This window comes from Sinocyclocheilus grahami, unplaced genomic scaffold, assembly GCF_001515645.1.
Source record: "Sinocyclocheilus grahami isolate Dianchi unplaced genomic scaffold, SAMN03320097.WGS_v1.1 scaffold185.1, whole genome shotgun sequence".
Lineage (NCBI taxonomy): Eukaryota > Metazoa > Chordata > Actinopteri > Cypriniformes > Cyprinidae > Sinocyclocheilus > Sinocyclocheilus grahami.
The window spans coordinates 381716-397770 of record NW_015505364.1 but is presented as its reverse complement, the minus strand read 5'-3'; the positions used below and the strand labels follow the sequence as shown (position 1 = coordinate 397770).

The window sequence follows — 16055 nt, the reverse complement described above, 5'->3', positions numbered from 1 at the left end:
CAGTGATAGAGTTAATTGTGCTTGTAACAATCCTCGGTTCCTTTATCATATAACCATGTAGGCGATTTGGGGAGGGGGCATTACTAGGGAAAATGAGAGTATTTAGTATTTATTTTTTCAAGATCTCAGTTTGTTTATTTTCCTTTGCATTAGATTATCATTAATGAGCTTGTGCTTAGATCGTTTGATTCTAGCTCTATGCACCTAATTAGGATTTCCATAAATTTAAATGTATTATCTTTTAATGTGTAGACGATGGCAGGGTCATTACAGAAATAATTACAGCCTAAACTCTGCACCCAGGGGTTTGTTGTATTTAAAATACACAATTCAGTCAGGATGAGCTGAAAGATTTATGAGACCAACTGGGTGTTGGGCTGAGTTCACAATTACATAGTTTTGTCTTGAGAAGGAGATTCATTACTTAATAGGTTTAAAGTCGGTATAGTTTATTTAGTATCATATTCTTTTGTTGCTGTGAGAATTTTAAGCCAGACGGATAGGGGACCAAAAGGATGAGCGTTAGTTCATCAGTCTCTTTTTATCGACTTTACTGATCCTAACCCAGTGTTAATTAAATCAGGGCAACATCAACTTATTGACATCTCTCACTTACCCCACATAGCTCTTAACCAGTAAACACAAAATCTATACATTCGCTTGTTTCATTCATCAGGCTGGTCCTCGAGGAATTCAGTTGAAAGCTTTGTACTTATTTGATATCGAATGCATTTATGTGAAACTTTTTCAGCATGGCTGAATTCTGAAGTAAGTATCAAAAGCACTAATCAATGCCTGCAGAGTAAAATATAACTGAAAACTTTTTTAGGTTTGTTTTACATTATGCACATGCTGGCACCATGATGGCCCAGCTTCAGCTGTAGACATTTAGAGAAAGGATTTATCATCTTGTGAGTGAGGAAAACACTTCAGATGGATGCTGTTTGTGCTGATTGCCATTGCAAAACTGTGCCACTGATTTGCTGGATGTAATACAGCTTAGCAAAAAAAGAAACACATCACTGATGTTCACTTTTATCCCAAAACAGCATGAAAATGCCATCCAGTTTGCTTTTTTTAACAGAGGAAAGTAATAAACACTGTATGGCAGCCTTAATGTTTGAATTTACATTACAATGTGCCCTTGAGAGGAAGCGGGTTTGAATATTCATGCATATTGTTAAATCGGTTTAGAAGTATAAAAATGGTTTAGGAAACAGATTGTACAGTGCGGCTCCATACATCCATCTGTGAAGGTGGGCCAGGCTACAGGCTTCTCAAGATTTTTTTTTTTTTTCTGCACTCAGTTTGCCAGCCATGCCAGTTTGCCTGCGGTCTGGCCAGTCACAGTCACTCGGTGCCATAGATGACAGTTTTCCTGGGCAAAGCAAAGAGATCAGCTAAGCATTTGAATGCCGCCAGATGGTCACCTATAAAGGGTGTGAAAAAGCGTATACACAGATAGATTGCTGTTATTGAGGCTAACTGAATTTTGCAGGAACAAGAACACATAGTATTAAAAATTACAGAAATGGATTTAACTGCAGTCAACAGAATCTATAAATATTGCAATCTAGGGCAAAATCTACAACTGTGAGTCTACTTGTTCAACACTGACCCTGTTTGAAGATCCCATTTTCTGGCTTTTAATGCATGTTATTTAACTGTGAGGTCATCTATATGCTAGTGTACTTATAAACGTAGATGGATGCAGTTCTTCTCTTTCAGGAAAACAAACCTATTGAAGACTCATCCTGCGCTACACAGATTTCTCCAATCAGATGCTCACCAGAGTGAGAATGTCCTCACTAATACCACCTGCACCTGACAATAAGATTCTTTTTTTTCACCTTTTTTCACATATATAAATACAATACAAACCGTAATTGTGAAAATAACTGTAAAAAGTAAAAAAGTAGTTTGTTCATGTGATGGCAAAGCAGAATTTTCAGCGTCATTCCTCCAGTCTTCAGTGTCACATGATCCACCAGAAATCATTCTAATATGCTGATTTGTTGCTCAAGAAACATTTCTTATTATTGTCGATGTTGAAAACAGTTGTGCTGTTTAATAGTTGATACAGTTTTTGTCAAAATTCTTTGATGAATATAAAGTTCAGAGGAAAAGCATTAATTTGAAAGAAAGTGTCTTTACTGTCACTTTTGATCACTTTAATGCATCCTTGCTAAATAAAGGAATTAATTTCTTTAAAAAATAAATAAATAAATACAATCTTACTGACCCCAAACTTTTGAACTATAGTGTATGCATTATCAGCACTGCGTTAAAACGTTTGATTTAAAAACATATTTATTAAAGACAAAAACAGTTAATATTATTATCATTATTATTATAGCTTTCTCTAAACTGTATTATTATAATGCCTTATGATTTGTTATTCTTAAAAGAATTTGGAACTTGTGTAGTATGAGACAACTGACTATAGCAAGTAGCGAATCGTCATTCATGATTGACACAACTAAAGCCTATTGGCTATTTTAGAAAAGGGGTCAAATCCTTTTGTATGTTCCGCCCAAACTTTCTGTATTAATAAGAAATATGTCAACACATGAGTGACGACTGCTTTTAGTGCTTTTATATTAGGTGCATAGTGACCCACAGAGTAGAACGCAAAGACAAAGGACTTACAATAGCATTGAAAGTGTAATGTCACAGACCGGACCTGCATTCCTCAGTAGTCCTGCAGTGGTGCTTTATAGTACTGCAGGGTACTCACGGGTCATTTTTATGGCAATTCTCTATGCAAATGACACCCGACACATACTCATAATTTTTAGGGAGGGGCGGGGATTAAGTGGCGAGATTAATTGGGAGCAATAAAAGATTAACATTTGTGGGCAAGTTCATTAAACCTTCAAAGGGTGCTCGTGGAGTTAAGTGCTAGAAGAAAATGACAGCTGTCTGATGTAATAATATTTGATTAATTAGAGGTCAGTCCAGCTGTCTGCTGGAATCTCAATGGCACCAACCCACGCTTTCTGCTGTTATTGGCATGCTGCTCAAATGTGCTGTTTAATAGTTGATACAGTTTTTGTCAAAATTCTTTGATGAATATAAAGTTCAGAGGAAAAGCGTTCATTTGAAAGAAAATTTTTATAACATTATAAGTGTCTTTACTGTCACTTTTGATCACTTTAATGCATCCTTGCTAAATAAAGGAATTAATTTCTTTAAAAAAAAAATAAATAAATACAATCTTACTGACCCCAAACTTTTGAACTATAGTGTATGTATTATCAGCACTGCGTTAAAACGTTTGATTTAAAAACATAATATTTATTAAAGACAAAAACAATTACTATTATTATCATTATTATTATAGCTTTCTCTAAACTGTATTATTATAATGCCTTATGACTTATGATAACAGAATTTGGAACTTGTGTAGTATGAGACAACTGACTATAGCAAGTAGCGAATCGTCATTCATGATTGACATAACTAAAGCCTATTGGCTATTTTAGAAAAGGGGTCAAATCCTTTTGTATGTTCCGCCCAAACTTTCTGTATTAATAAGAAATATGTCAACACATGAGTGACGACTGCTTTTAGTGCTTTTATATTAGGTGCATAGTGACCCACAGAGTAGAACGCAAAGACAAAGGACTTACAATAGCATTGAAAGTGTAATGTCACAGACCGGACCTGCATTCCTCAGTAGTCCTGCAGTGGTGCTTTATAGTACTGCAGGGTACTCACGGGTCATTTTTATGGCAATTCTCTATGCAAATGACACCCGACACATACTCATAATTTTTAGGGAGGGGCGGGGATTAAGTGGCGAGATTAATTGGGAGCAATAAAAGATTAACATTTGTGGGCAAGTTCATTAAACCTTCAAAGGGTGCTCGTGGAGTTAAGTACTAGAAGAAAATGACAGCTGTCTGATGTAATAATATTTGATTAATTAGAGGTCAGTCCAGCTGTCTGCTGGAATCTCAATGGCACCAACCCACGCTTTCTGCTGTCATTGGCATGCTGCTCAAAAGTATAGAAATATTGTTATAGAGCTGGTCATGTTGAACATTAACACAGTGCAAAAGCACTAATTTGTATCATTATCAGTTTTCTAAATGAAGTGAGACTTAATGAAACACTCTGATGAACTGCAGTATTTTGCAGAGAAGGCTTTGTCTTTATTGTGTTTTCCAATTATTTGCTTAATATAAATATTACTGCAGGGAATTATTGTCCCTTGGTTGGCTAACTTTTAATTAGATGTAAGATATTAACACAAATTGCTGAATAAACAGTATTCAACATAACATGCGTGGGTGAGCGTGCTGGATGGATTTATACTCACTTACACTGGTACAATTAAGCTCAAACGTGTGGGTATTTATGTATCCACACTGTAGACTTTGCAAATAATGTTTTAATCGTTAAATTATTACGCCCCCAGGCATCAACCCAAGAATGTTGTTTCTCAATATTTTAGATTGTAATATATTTCATTGTTCCCCTCCAGGTCTCTGCAGGATTTGGCTAAGCAGACAGACTTGCCATACGGCACGGTTCTGGACTCTGCCGTCTATGAACAGGTCCGCAGTAAAGGCATGAACCCTTTCGAGAGGGACCCGATGTACTCGCAGATGTGGAGGATGATCAACCGGACAGGAGGAGCTGAAAACAATGTGGAGGAATCGAAAGAAGGCATCCGGAAGGTAGGGTGCTCCGGATGCTATGACTGCCGCCACGTTTATCTAATTACAGTGCTTAACTAAGCAACGGTTTGTGAAGATAGCACTAATGTTTTCTGAATAGAGATATCAAAGCAAAAATGCGCTAATGCGGCTTAATGGTGCTTGAGTTATGAGTGATTTAACTCTCAAAATTCCCCCACTGAATTCCCATACTAATTAGGTGCGGGTTAATGCCTTATTTGTTACCCCATGATTTTTTTATTCCTCTCTTCCAAGCGTGTTTTCATTTGGAATTTTAAACGAGCTTGAGCACTGCAATTAAAAAGGCTGGTAGGCGAGTGAAGTATGAAGGCAGAGAGTCTGTGCCGCCTTCAGATCTTGTGAGAATACTAAAGAGTAAATGGCTGACTAGAGTGTTTTGTTAATGTGATATCATCTCACAGGTGTTCAGTTAAATATTGTATGACAAGGTGACACCTCTGTCTTACACTCCTTCAGCCTCTCCTTCCTTTGCCTCTTCTGTTTCACCTGCCTGTCTTCCTCTGTGGCTTGTAGGCTTCAGAGTGCCCCCTAGTGACTGACTCCTGGAGTTTCTCTCAGTATTTGACCAGTATATGACCACAACATGATTTACATTTCAGCCATTTAACAGATGCTTTTACCCAAAAGCAATTTTATAAAAAAGGGCTTCAGCTTTATGATGCTGGTTAGATTATTGACAGCAGATTGTAGCCATGAAAATCTTGAAGCTAATAAACAAGCCAACATGATATAATTTTTTTCTAAGTAAAATTGTATTTTTGCAAGCAATTGTGCATGGAAATGTTTACTCTTTTAATGTTTTGACTTTGTGAAAATTTATTTTAACATTTTAGTTTAAAATGCTGTTAAACTGGCTTTATTATTATTATTTTTTTTAAATGATTACTTTGGGTAATCCTTCAATTGGCATGATTACAGGAATATTAAAGGAATAGTCCACCCCAAAAAAAATTTAATTCTGTCGTTTTTTGCTCGCCCTCATGTTGTTCAAAATCTGTCTGACTGGCTTTCTTATGTGGAACACAAAAGAAGATATATCAATCCATCATAAAAAGTGTCCCACACGGCTCCGGGGGCCTCCTGAAGCAAATCGATGTATTTTTGTAAGAAAAATATCCATATTTAAAACTGTATAAACAGAAATCTCTAGTTTCCGCTAACTGTCGTACACACGTTCACAATAAAATTATGTTCTGGTGGATGACATAGCATGTAGGCATAGCGTAAGCTGCAGTGAGAAGTGTCTAACGCGGAAGAGCAGAGGAGAGAGCAAAACAAAACACCGGTCACGAATTAGAAGTACAAAACGAGAAATTGTAAAGAAAAATGTCGATTTCGATATAAGCCGAGAGGAGACTGATTTTCCTTTGCTAAACAAAAGACACTTGGCTTCCTTTGCTCCTGTAAACAAAATCTTGGTTCTCGTGAGACTACATATTCTCACCAGAGCTTACGCTACGCCTACATCCTACGTCATCCGCTGGAATGCCACTCTCTCGTGAACGCACATACGACAGTTAGCGGAAGCTAGAGATTACTGTTTATAAAAGTTTTAAATATGGATAACTTTCTTACAAAAACGCATCGATTCGCTTCAGGAGGCCTTTATTCACCCCCCTCTTACCGGAGCCGTGTGGGACACTTTTTTATGATGAATGCGCTTGATTGGACTTCTTTTGGACTATTGAATATAACACCTATTCACTGCCATTATAAAGCTTGGAGGAGCCAGGACATTTTTTAATATACCTCCAATTGTGTTCGTCTGAAAGAAGAAAGTTATATACACCTAGGATGACTTGAGGGTGAGTAAATCATGGGGTAATTTTAATTTCTGGGTGAACTATCACTTTAATGCTCCAACAACATTTAAAATATTGTATAACTCTGTAGAGGTGAAACAGTTTTGTGTGCAAGTATGTGTGTTGTTAAATGCAATATTGAGTTTAAAAAAATCCATTCCCAACAGAGACAATGTTGACTTTTTGGCACATACTTTTTATGTGCAGAAAACAGAATAAAAACAACGATCTTAAAATAAATCATGAACTGACTTTTGGCAAATAGATGCACATATTGTACTCTACAACTATATTCAGAATACACAACAAACAACAAGTGGAGAATAGTAGCAGATTCTTAGTAACAGAAGCCTTTCTGCCTTTCTCACATTTTCTCTTGTCATTTATTACATAAATAGCCTTGCAGACTCTTTGCAAGCACAGGCAAATGTTCTTCTCATAATTATCAGCCAAAAAGTAAGTTCTGTAACCATTTACTTGACTTTCTTCCATGGAACAACAAAGGAGACATGCATTTAGCAGAATGTCTGAATTTTTAAATTACATACAGTGAAAATGAATGGGGAACAGGTGCTGTCAAGCTAAAATATTACCATAAATTAGCCCATATAACTTATTTGAAGTCCTTTGAAACCATACAATAGCTTTTTGTTTTGGTCAACTGAATGCCTGGTATTGAAAATATTGCTTAAAAATAAAATGCTTTGGAAAAAAAAATTACAAATTTCACTATTCACTTTCATTATATAGAAAAGAGCAGCTTGGATATTCTTCTGTAGATAAGTAGATGTGTTCTGTGGATTAAATAAAAGTAATAAAGGTTTGAAACAACATGATAGTAAGTAAATGATTATGAATTTAATTTTGGGGTGAACTATCCCTTTAAAGAATCAAAGAACAGCCGCAGAATTCATTGTGTAACAGCAGGACTTGTCGCAGCTTGTGAGATCCATAATAAAGGAGTATCTGGTACACTGGACAAACATCTGCTCTGATTTCCCCAGCAAATATTTATGATGTTTATTCTCAGTTGTATTCATCTCTTCTCTGAGCTAGTCATGTGCTAATGCTGAGAGCCCCTGTTTGTCTCATTTTTCAATAATAGGAGCAGACTGGGAATTTCATTTCACTGATAAGGATGATGCTTTCATAATTCATGAGCAGAGCATACAAGATTTCTATTTTTATGGCACATTTTCACCTACATTGCAAAACATTAATAAGTTCACTCAAGATTAATGTGTTTCATGAATTTTCATAAGTCTTATAAAGTGTAAAAAATGAGGTGTCCCTTGAACTGAAGTTCTAGAAAGCAACAGTTTGCATGGATTTTTTTTTCTTTGAATTGAATTGATGTCCTTAATAATTATTTTAAGTAAATGACTTGACTAAACTTAGAATATCAAGTTGTCATGACTGTCCTCATGGTGACAATTATCTTTTTTATTTTGAGTAACTATATGGAGAAAAAAAACTTTTATCAAGTCACTACATTAACTTAAAAAGGCTCTGTTCTAGTTGTTGTTTTTTTACATTGTTTCAATTTGTTCAGTATTAAAGAATCTCCACAAAGCTACTATAATCAAGTACTGCACATTGTTGTGTTTTAATTTTTTCAGTATACTATAACCTTTCTGAATATTTTCCAGTGACATTGTATCCTTTTCCTGAAATGATTTGATCTTAAGCAAAGTCATATTACAACAGTAGTGTTTTCCTGTCCACGACTAGTAAATCATCTCCAGCAAACGTGGATATATGAAGGAGGCTTTCGTCTGGAAACTGTAGAACTCGCAGAAGGACATGAGATGGTCTGCGTCCTAGGAAGACATTTTTCAGGTCATAAGATAAGATGTCCCCATTATGTCTAGCTCAGTACCCACCGGAGGAGAATTTTGTACATAGACCATTAGTTGACATCAAAACATGATGGAAAGAGGGGAGCAGGAGGGGTGTGGAAAAGGAGAGAGAGAGGTGCCTTTGACTGCAAACAAGGGAGTCGATATAAGCCAGCACTAAAAGGATTTAAATCATATTTCACCATTCACAGACTTCATTATCCAAGGCTTATTTGGCCAGCATGTCTATCGCCGAAAAGAGACAGGAAGAAGCAACTGAGGGCAAGATGTAGCAGAGACAGAGGAAGGTAGAAGAAAGGAGGAGGTAGATGTGAAGAAAGATTAAACAAGGAGTTGACGCAGAAATTAAAGTTCTGTCATTATTTATTCACCGTCATGTCGTTCCAAACATTTATGACTTCTCTTACTTGTTGCTCTTTTCTGTCACATTACAATGAACAGCTACTGAAGCTTTCAAGCTCCATAAAGGACACAAAATCACAATGAACGTGTCTTAAAATCTTATATGACTCGTGCAATATTTGCTAAATATATACACTACTGTTTGAAAGTTTGGGGTCGGTAAGAATGTTTTTGAAAGATCTCTTGTGTTTATCAAGGCTGCATTTCTTTGATTAAAAATACAGTTAAAACAGTAAAATTGTGAAATATTGTTACACTTTAAAATAACTATACTTTATTGTAATATATTTTAAAATGTAATTTATTCCTGTTATTAGAAAGCTGAATTTTCAGCAGCCATTACTAGCCATTACCAGTCTTCAGTGTCACATGAGCCTTCAGAAGTCATTCTAATATGTTGATTTATTATTATCAATGCTGAAAACAAATGTGCTGCCTAATATTTTTGTAGAAACTGTGATAGATGTTTGTTTGTTTTTCAGAATTCATTGATGAATAAAACATTTATTTGAAAAAGATTTGTATTTAACATAAATGTTTTTATTTTCAATCAATTTAATGCATTCTTGCAGTATTTGTTTCCTCATATGGCTTCATATATATTCAGACCAGTTTTGTCAACCATATTGAATGGTTTCAGATGATTTGAAATATTTTGCATGTGTTCTTTTTGGAAGCTTGAAAGCTTCAGTCTCTTTTCATTGTACAGTAATTAAATGGAAAAGAGCAAACAACGCTTTTTGTTGTTGTTTTCCACAGATGAAAGTCAGTCATATGGATTTGAAATGATCAGAGCGTGTGTCAGTGATGACACAATTTTCATATTCCTGTAAAATAGTTTTTAGTGAATTATTGTTATAGAGGGCATCTAATGATCTTTCCATCGTTCATCCTTCCCTCCCCAGATTCACACAAACACGCTATACAAAGAGCCGCTCTTCTCTCATTACACAAACACTTATTTATCATTTCATTCTCAGCTTGCTCATTAGCGTGTTGTCACATCGAACAGCACAAAACAGTGCAGTGCATGTGGGAAGTCGGATGGTGATTGTTTAGAAAGCGTAATGATGAGATTTGACTCATCACCAGCTGAGGTAACGTGAACGCATGAGGAAGCCTGCTCTATGGGAAAGATTAAAACTCTTTTAACACCTGCTTGGCACGTTTGAGAAATTTCCACGAAGATCAAAAAGAGCTGCGGTGTTTGCGTAGAACTGTGTTTAGAGTCACGCCGCTCATCATGTGCACCTGCTCACCACTTATCACAAGAAATTGCTGTTGTTGATTTGCAGATATTTAGACCTTTGGGTAATAGCAGCATGAATGTGTTTGTGTCAATCTCATTTTATAAGAAACTGAGTGTTTTATTAGCTGCATTAAACTCTAATTTTGATCCAAAACACAGTACTGTGCAGTAAGAGAATGCTTAGTGGTTATTTGTTAAAGGGTCTTTCAAACTGGCAGTGATTTAATTGGTGCATATTAATCGAAAGTGATTAAAAAGGTCACCGAAACTCTGCTGTTGGTAACATGTTAGGTGTCAGATCTCAGTTTCTGTTGGACTAAAACAATCTTTATAAAACAATTTTGTCCAACTAAAATCGTAGCTTTGTTGCTGCACATTATTGGCAGTGTGGTCGACTCTTAAAGGGATAGTACACCCAAAAATGAAAATTCTGGGGGGGAATTGTGAAATTTGTGAAATTACAATTAAAATGTATTCTATTTTAATACATTTTAAAATGATTTTTTTAAGCAGCCAAAACTTCAGTGTTTTGTTTTATGATCCTTCAGAAATCATTCTAATCTGCTGATCTGGTGCTCCAGAGACACTTATTATTATTATCAATGTCAAAACAATGGTGCTGCTTAAATTGTTTTATGTTTTATTTATATATTATATTATAATTTTTTTCAGGATGAATAAGACGTTCAAAAGAACAGCATTTATTTGAGATGCCGTTACTTTTGATCAATTTAATGTGGCCTTGCTGAATAAAAGTAGCAATTTGTTAAAACAAACAAAAAATCTTACTGACCCTGAACAAATTTAGCTTAACATATAAACCCGTATTTGCTTGTTTGATGTAATAAAACATGCATTAGTCCTTGTACTACAGCAATACTTCTCCACTCGCAATACTGAGAGACGGAAGAGAAATCTAAAGATAGTGCAGAAAAAAAGAGCTTTTGACACCAAAATAGGAAGTGAGTGAGGAGATAGTGTAGGAAATGTGGAAGGGAGGATAATTGAGACTGGACATCACAGGTAAGATACAAATAGAGGAGGAGGAAAGTGAGAATGAAAGTGCTGCTTTAACGGGAATTAGCTGAGACATATCTTCTTCCTCCTGATAGATTTAGGAGCATTGTTGCTAGGCATCTGACGGAATGAGCTGGTGTTATAGCTTCAAGAGAAGGGGCGGACCGGGGAGACACACAGAAGAACCCAAAGAGAGAGGATAAGTGTTCAGAAAAGATAAGAGGATTGCAAAAAGAAAAAAATAAGAGAAGAGGTGGCACTAATTGTGAAGTTGTATTTAAGGGGTCTGATATGTATATGACTTTGCTGTGCACCCGTATCCATGTACAGCAATTTGATGAGCGAAACTGAAATTAAAATAAGAGCAAATTGAGGAGGCTTGATCTAAAAGGAAATTAGGCCCCATTATCTGTCTCAACATGGGGAAAGGAACTAAGCTCTGAGTGTTGAATTTACTTGGCAGGACATCTGTCTGCATCGAGAAGATCTTTTACAAAACACTCCTCTATAACACTCCTTTTTACTCCTCACGTCATATTTCAGTCTCTCATCACTCACTTTTGCGAGGAAACTTGCTAAATGCTGTTAGCGATAACAAAACAGACTCAAACCCAGATTCGCTGAGGAACCTCAGGGATATACAGTGCTGATGTCATGCAGTCAAGAGATTTTTCTGAGCATGTCCTTATATGTTCCATATGGCACTTACAGATTGCTGCAGATTAAATGAAAGTCATGTCAGAATGCAGGTATATACTGGCCAAGTGCACGTGAACGCAGGAATTCCAATGCAAATTGCAACTCAGGTAATTGATTCTGGGAAGTGGTCTACAAAAGGTTTTTGTAGACCAATACAAATTCTATCTATCTGTCTCTAATGCCTATAAACCTTCAAATTTCAAGGCTTATTAAAATGTTAAAAGTCAGGGCAATTTATGTAGATTTCTTTAATGAAGGAAGATCCTTCAGTGTGCTGAAAATTTCAGGACTTTTTTTCATCTTTTTGGAGACTTGTAGTGCAGTTATAGTTTAAATTGCTAAAATCCAGAGATTTGTGTCTGACATACAAATGGCGGTGTCTATAAATTGGTTTTAAAATATTTATGGCATAATCAGGAACAACTAGAATAGTCTTGGAAATTAATTGGTGATTTTTTTTTAGCCCTGACCTACAGTGTGACGGGCGTGAGAAGTATTGAAGTTTTATATTGATTCTAATTAGTATTTGTGAATATTGACATTTTGTGTACTATGCATTTTTTTAGGTAATACTCTACATTTCAAACTACATTTCCCATCATTTTTTTGTGGAAACACAAGAATGATATAATTAACTGATCAATTATGCATATTTTCCTTGTCAATTTGTTGTACTGGCATTAAAGCTACTTTTTGTCAGAAAGCAAAAGAGAGAGAGAGAGACATTGCCCAACATTTTATTACATCCAAAATCCCCTGTATGCACATAAAATCTGAATTACGAACCAGTGAGTAGCAACTTCCCATGAGGACTTGGCAGGCAGTGCTACATCTGAGCTCTCTTATTCCTGGTGTGACACTCCAAAAAAAAAAAAGGATTATGAGAGGGTTGAATTGTTGCGAAGACTGAAATTCCCTTTTTAAAGTAGAAACTACTGACTTAAAAGTAAATTCTGGAGCTCACATTGCCATTTCTCTGAGCGATGTTTCTCCTTCACGCAGATAAACATTCTCAATCAGACTCTTAACGAGTCACTCCGGTGAATCTTAATGACAAATGTGCTATATTACTAGGGAAATGGAAAGCTGGTTAGAAGCCCACACAGCAGTACTTCCACACGGGGAAAAAATGGGGGGAGCTTTACTAATGCAGAGGGCATAAATTTGCAGGGAGAAACATCAGTGTGAGAAAAGGCAAAAGACAAACAGCCTCTAAAGGATGAGTTTAATCTCAAGCTCAACAACCCTCTGGTCTGCCAGCAAGATGACCCAAATTGGATCATTAAATTTCACTTCTGTATTCCTGCAGAGACTTGAGAAGGAGAATGGCCCCTCCATCTATTCGGTTTGTTTTTAGGAGACAAAGTTAAATTATTGAATTGTAGATGAATTAAAAGAACGGGGCGGCATTATGTAAGTGTCAGAAGCCACATACATTTTGTAGTGAATATGTGTTTGCAGAGCAAGTGGTGAGAATGTGTGTGTATTTTTTGAGGTAAACTCCAGCGATGCCCCGCTCAGTCTCATTCTGTTTGTCCCTGCACCACATCTTTATCTTTGTCTGCGGGAGACAAGATGGCCCACCGCCAGGCCTTAATGGACTTTTGGAAAGCAAAGAAAATAATACATCACAGGTCAAGAAAGGAGAGGCAGAAAAGGGGTAGTGGTCCTAAATATTTATTTCTTGCCAGCACATATCTGACCGCGGCTACTCATAGAAATACTACTTGAGACGCTTCCAGACTCCCATGCACATGAAAACATAAAAGTAATTTGTCATTACCTAGAAAACATGAGTATTCTTGTGTGTATCAATGGTTATGAAAAAAATGACAGTAATGTCATGGCTTGAATCGCAAATGACTCTGTGAAACCTTTTCCCACTGTCTCATATTGTGAATGTTGCTGTGTTACGCACCTTATTGCTTTTTTCCGTCATTGTAAGTACCGGTCGGATCTAATTTTTCAAAATCCGACATCTATGACTTGAGTTACCTGCGCAGCACGCTTATGCACTTCATGATTTAGAGTTGTTTAATTCAGTTTTTATGAGATCAGGTGCCTCAAACAGAAGGAATAAGTCTAGTAAGCATGAAATGATTGCACATATAACTCAAAAAAATATATATTTATATTTTGTGAATGAAATGTACATTTATAATTGTCATTTCTCTCACCTCATCTGCCATATTGAATTTATTCATTTACCGAGCTAGTTGTAATGCATTATATGGAGGATATGCAATGCTTTGTGCAATTTGGCTTAAAATGGAATCTTAAGAGGCGGTATGATAAAGTTATATCATTAATAAGTGCCGCCTAACATGGTGTATGATGTGAAAGAAATTATGATTAGAAATAAACATATTTAATTAGAAACTCAAGAGTATTGGCAAAAATGTATCAGAGGTACTGCATTATTTTACCCATTTTTTGGTCTTAAGGCCCTTTCATACTTTGAGCGATAACTATAAATGACTGTAACGTTAGATAACTAACTATATAAATCAGTGGCGGGCCGTGCATTTTACACCTAGGCCTTCAGTGGCGTCCTACATGAATTAATCCATCTCGTCATACCATAATAATGATGCCACAAATATATTAAAACTAAATCAGTGGTTCTGATAGTGTTTAGGCCAGCAGAGAAGGCTTTGCTGGCCCTGACGGCCCACCACTGATATAAATATATATTACCCATCCACACCAACACAATTATTGTAAACATGTATCATCTGCATCTTTAAATCCTAGAGCTCTTTAAATTTTGGATTCTTATGGATTCTGACATTGTGTTTATTTATCTGATGGATTCTGAAGATAAGCAAAGTTTCTTTCAGCGCTTTGTGTTTTCTGTTCTTAAACCACTCTCCCTCAAGGAAACTTAAATGAAGCATATGTCTCAAGATAGTTTGGCTATCAGATAAGCTTCTCGACTCACTCAGATACAACTGCGCTTACCTGCAGTCGTGAATGCAGTGATGGACAGCTGTCTTTCCTCAGTCGACTGCTGTTTGGATTTCATGTGATTTCTCATTGTGGTGCTGATATTATGAGAACTCAGGTTCACTAATTCATCTGATCAAAAGTAATTCCATTTTGCAAGATCCTTTAGTAAGATCATTTTGATCAAAGTAATTCCAAACTTCGCAAGGCAGATGATGACATTCTGAGATCAAATACAATCAACTTGTTAGCGCTCCACAGCACCACCCAGTGCATTTAGTTATAACTGACTTTTAGTTTGCCTGCGTAGGATTTATCGTGGATTCCCTGCATTTACAGCCAGCAAAGCAAAACGTAGTAAAATTCGAAAAGTGTTTTTATTTTCTGAATAATAATTACAGATTGAATATTCAAATATTTAACTATTTGTTAACCCCAATATGGGGTGCTGTGTGTACATTAATGAGGAAAAAAAATTAACTTAAATGATTTTAGCAAATGGCTGCAATATAACAAAGAGTGAAAAATTTAAGGGGGTTTGAATACTTTCCGTACCCACTGTATATAGCCTATACACTAATGACGATATACAATGCAGCTTTTTTGCACAAATTGTGAAATTTTGCTAATCTGATCACACCTTAAACGTAACGATATGCTAACAGCCTTCACATCTGGAGTGTGTCTGTTATGCCTTAAAACACTGCCTATGGGGGAAGTTCCCTGTGTTTTGGAACAGAGCCAGTGTGTGCGACCTAAAATTATTCTGAAGTTGGAAGAAAGTGTGCTGTCAGTTGTGAGAGGAAAGGCATGCTGGAGCTCTATATCTTTGTCATCTCAGCATGAGTAAAAATCATAAAATGTCACATCACAGGTGCTCCTGATGCAGGGGACAGGGGCTTCATGAAGTGTGTATGTCGCAACTGTGAGGAGAACCAGAGATGGCGCGCTGCAGATGACAGCCACATGAGCGATGGGGAGCACTCTGATTATACAGTAGGGTGTGTGATCATGCATGCGTGCAAAGACGTGTATGTGTGCACTCATATCAGTGAGTGCTAAGAATGTCAGGATGTCTGTGTCCTAGGGACTTTTGACAGCTTTTTCTCACATCTTTGCGGGGATTTAGTGAAGCCTGTATTTTCCTGCTCTATGGACAAGATGCATCCACTGATCCATGTCATCACAAATAGACTAAGAGAATTTTAAGAAGAGTAGGACGACCGTTACTTTCTTGATTAGAACCTTTCAACAACACAGACAAAAGATGACCTGTGGTCCAAGTCTTGTCAAGTAAAGATTGTACTCAGGTGTGTGGCATGGTGGAGGGTGACCCGACTTAGAACCTAGCTTGATCTCACTCCCCTCCTTCTCC

At 36.5% G+C, this 16055-nt stretch overlaps 1 protein-coding gene across 2 annotated transcripts in view; it reads left to right on the top strand.

The window, feature by feature from the left end:
• The window catches only part of grid2 (glutamate receptor, ionotropic, delta 2), a 418885-nt gene that overhangs the window by 368822 nt on the left and 34008 nt on the right, over nt 1-16055 (top strand). For both annotated transcript variants that reach the window (XR_001610173.1, XM_016284580.1), the window contains exon 13: nt 4490-4685. Coding sequence is in view for 1 of the 2 variants with exons in the window: in XM_016284580.1 (XP_016140066.1) it covers nt 4490-4685 (196 nt within the window). In the remaining variant the exon portion in view is untranslated. The remainder of the gene's footprint in view (nt 1-4489; nt 4686-16055) is intronic.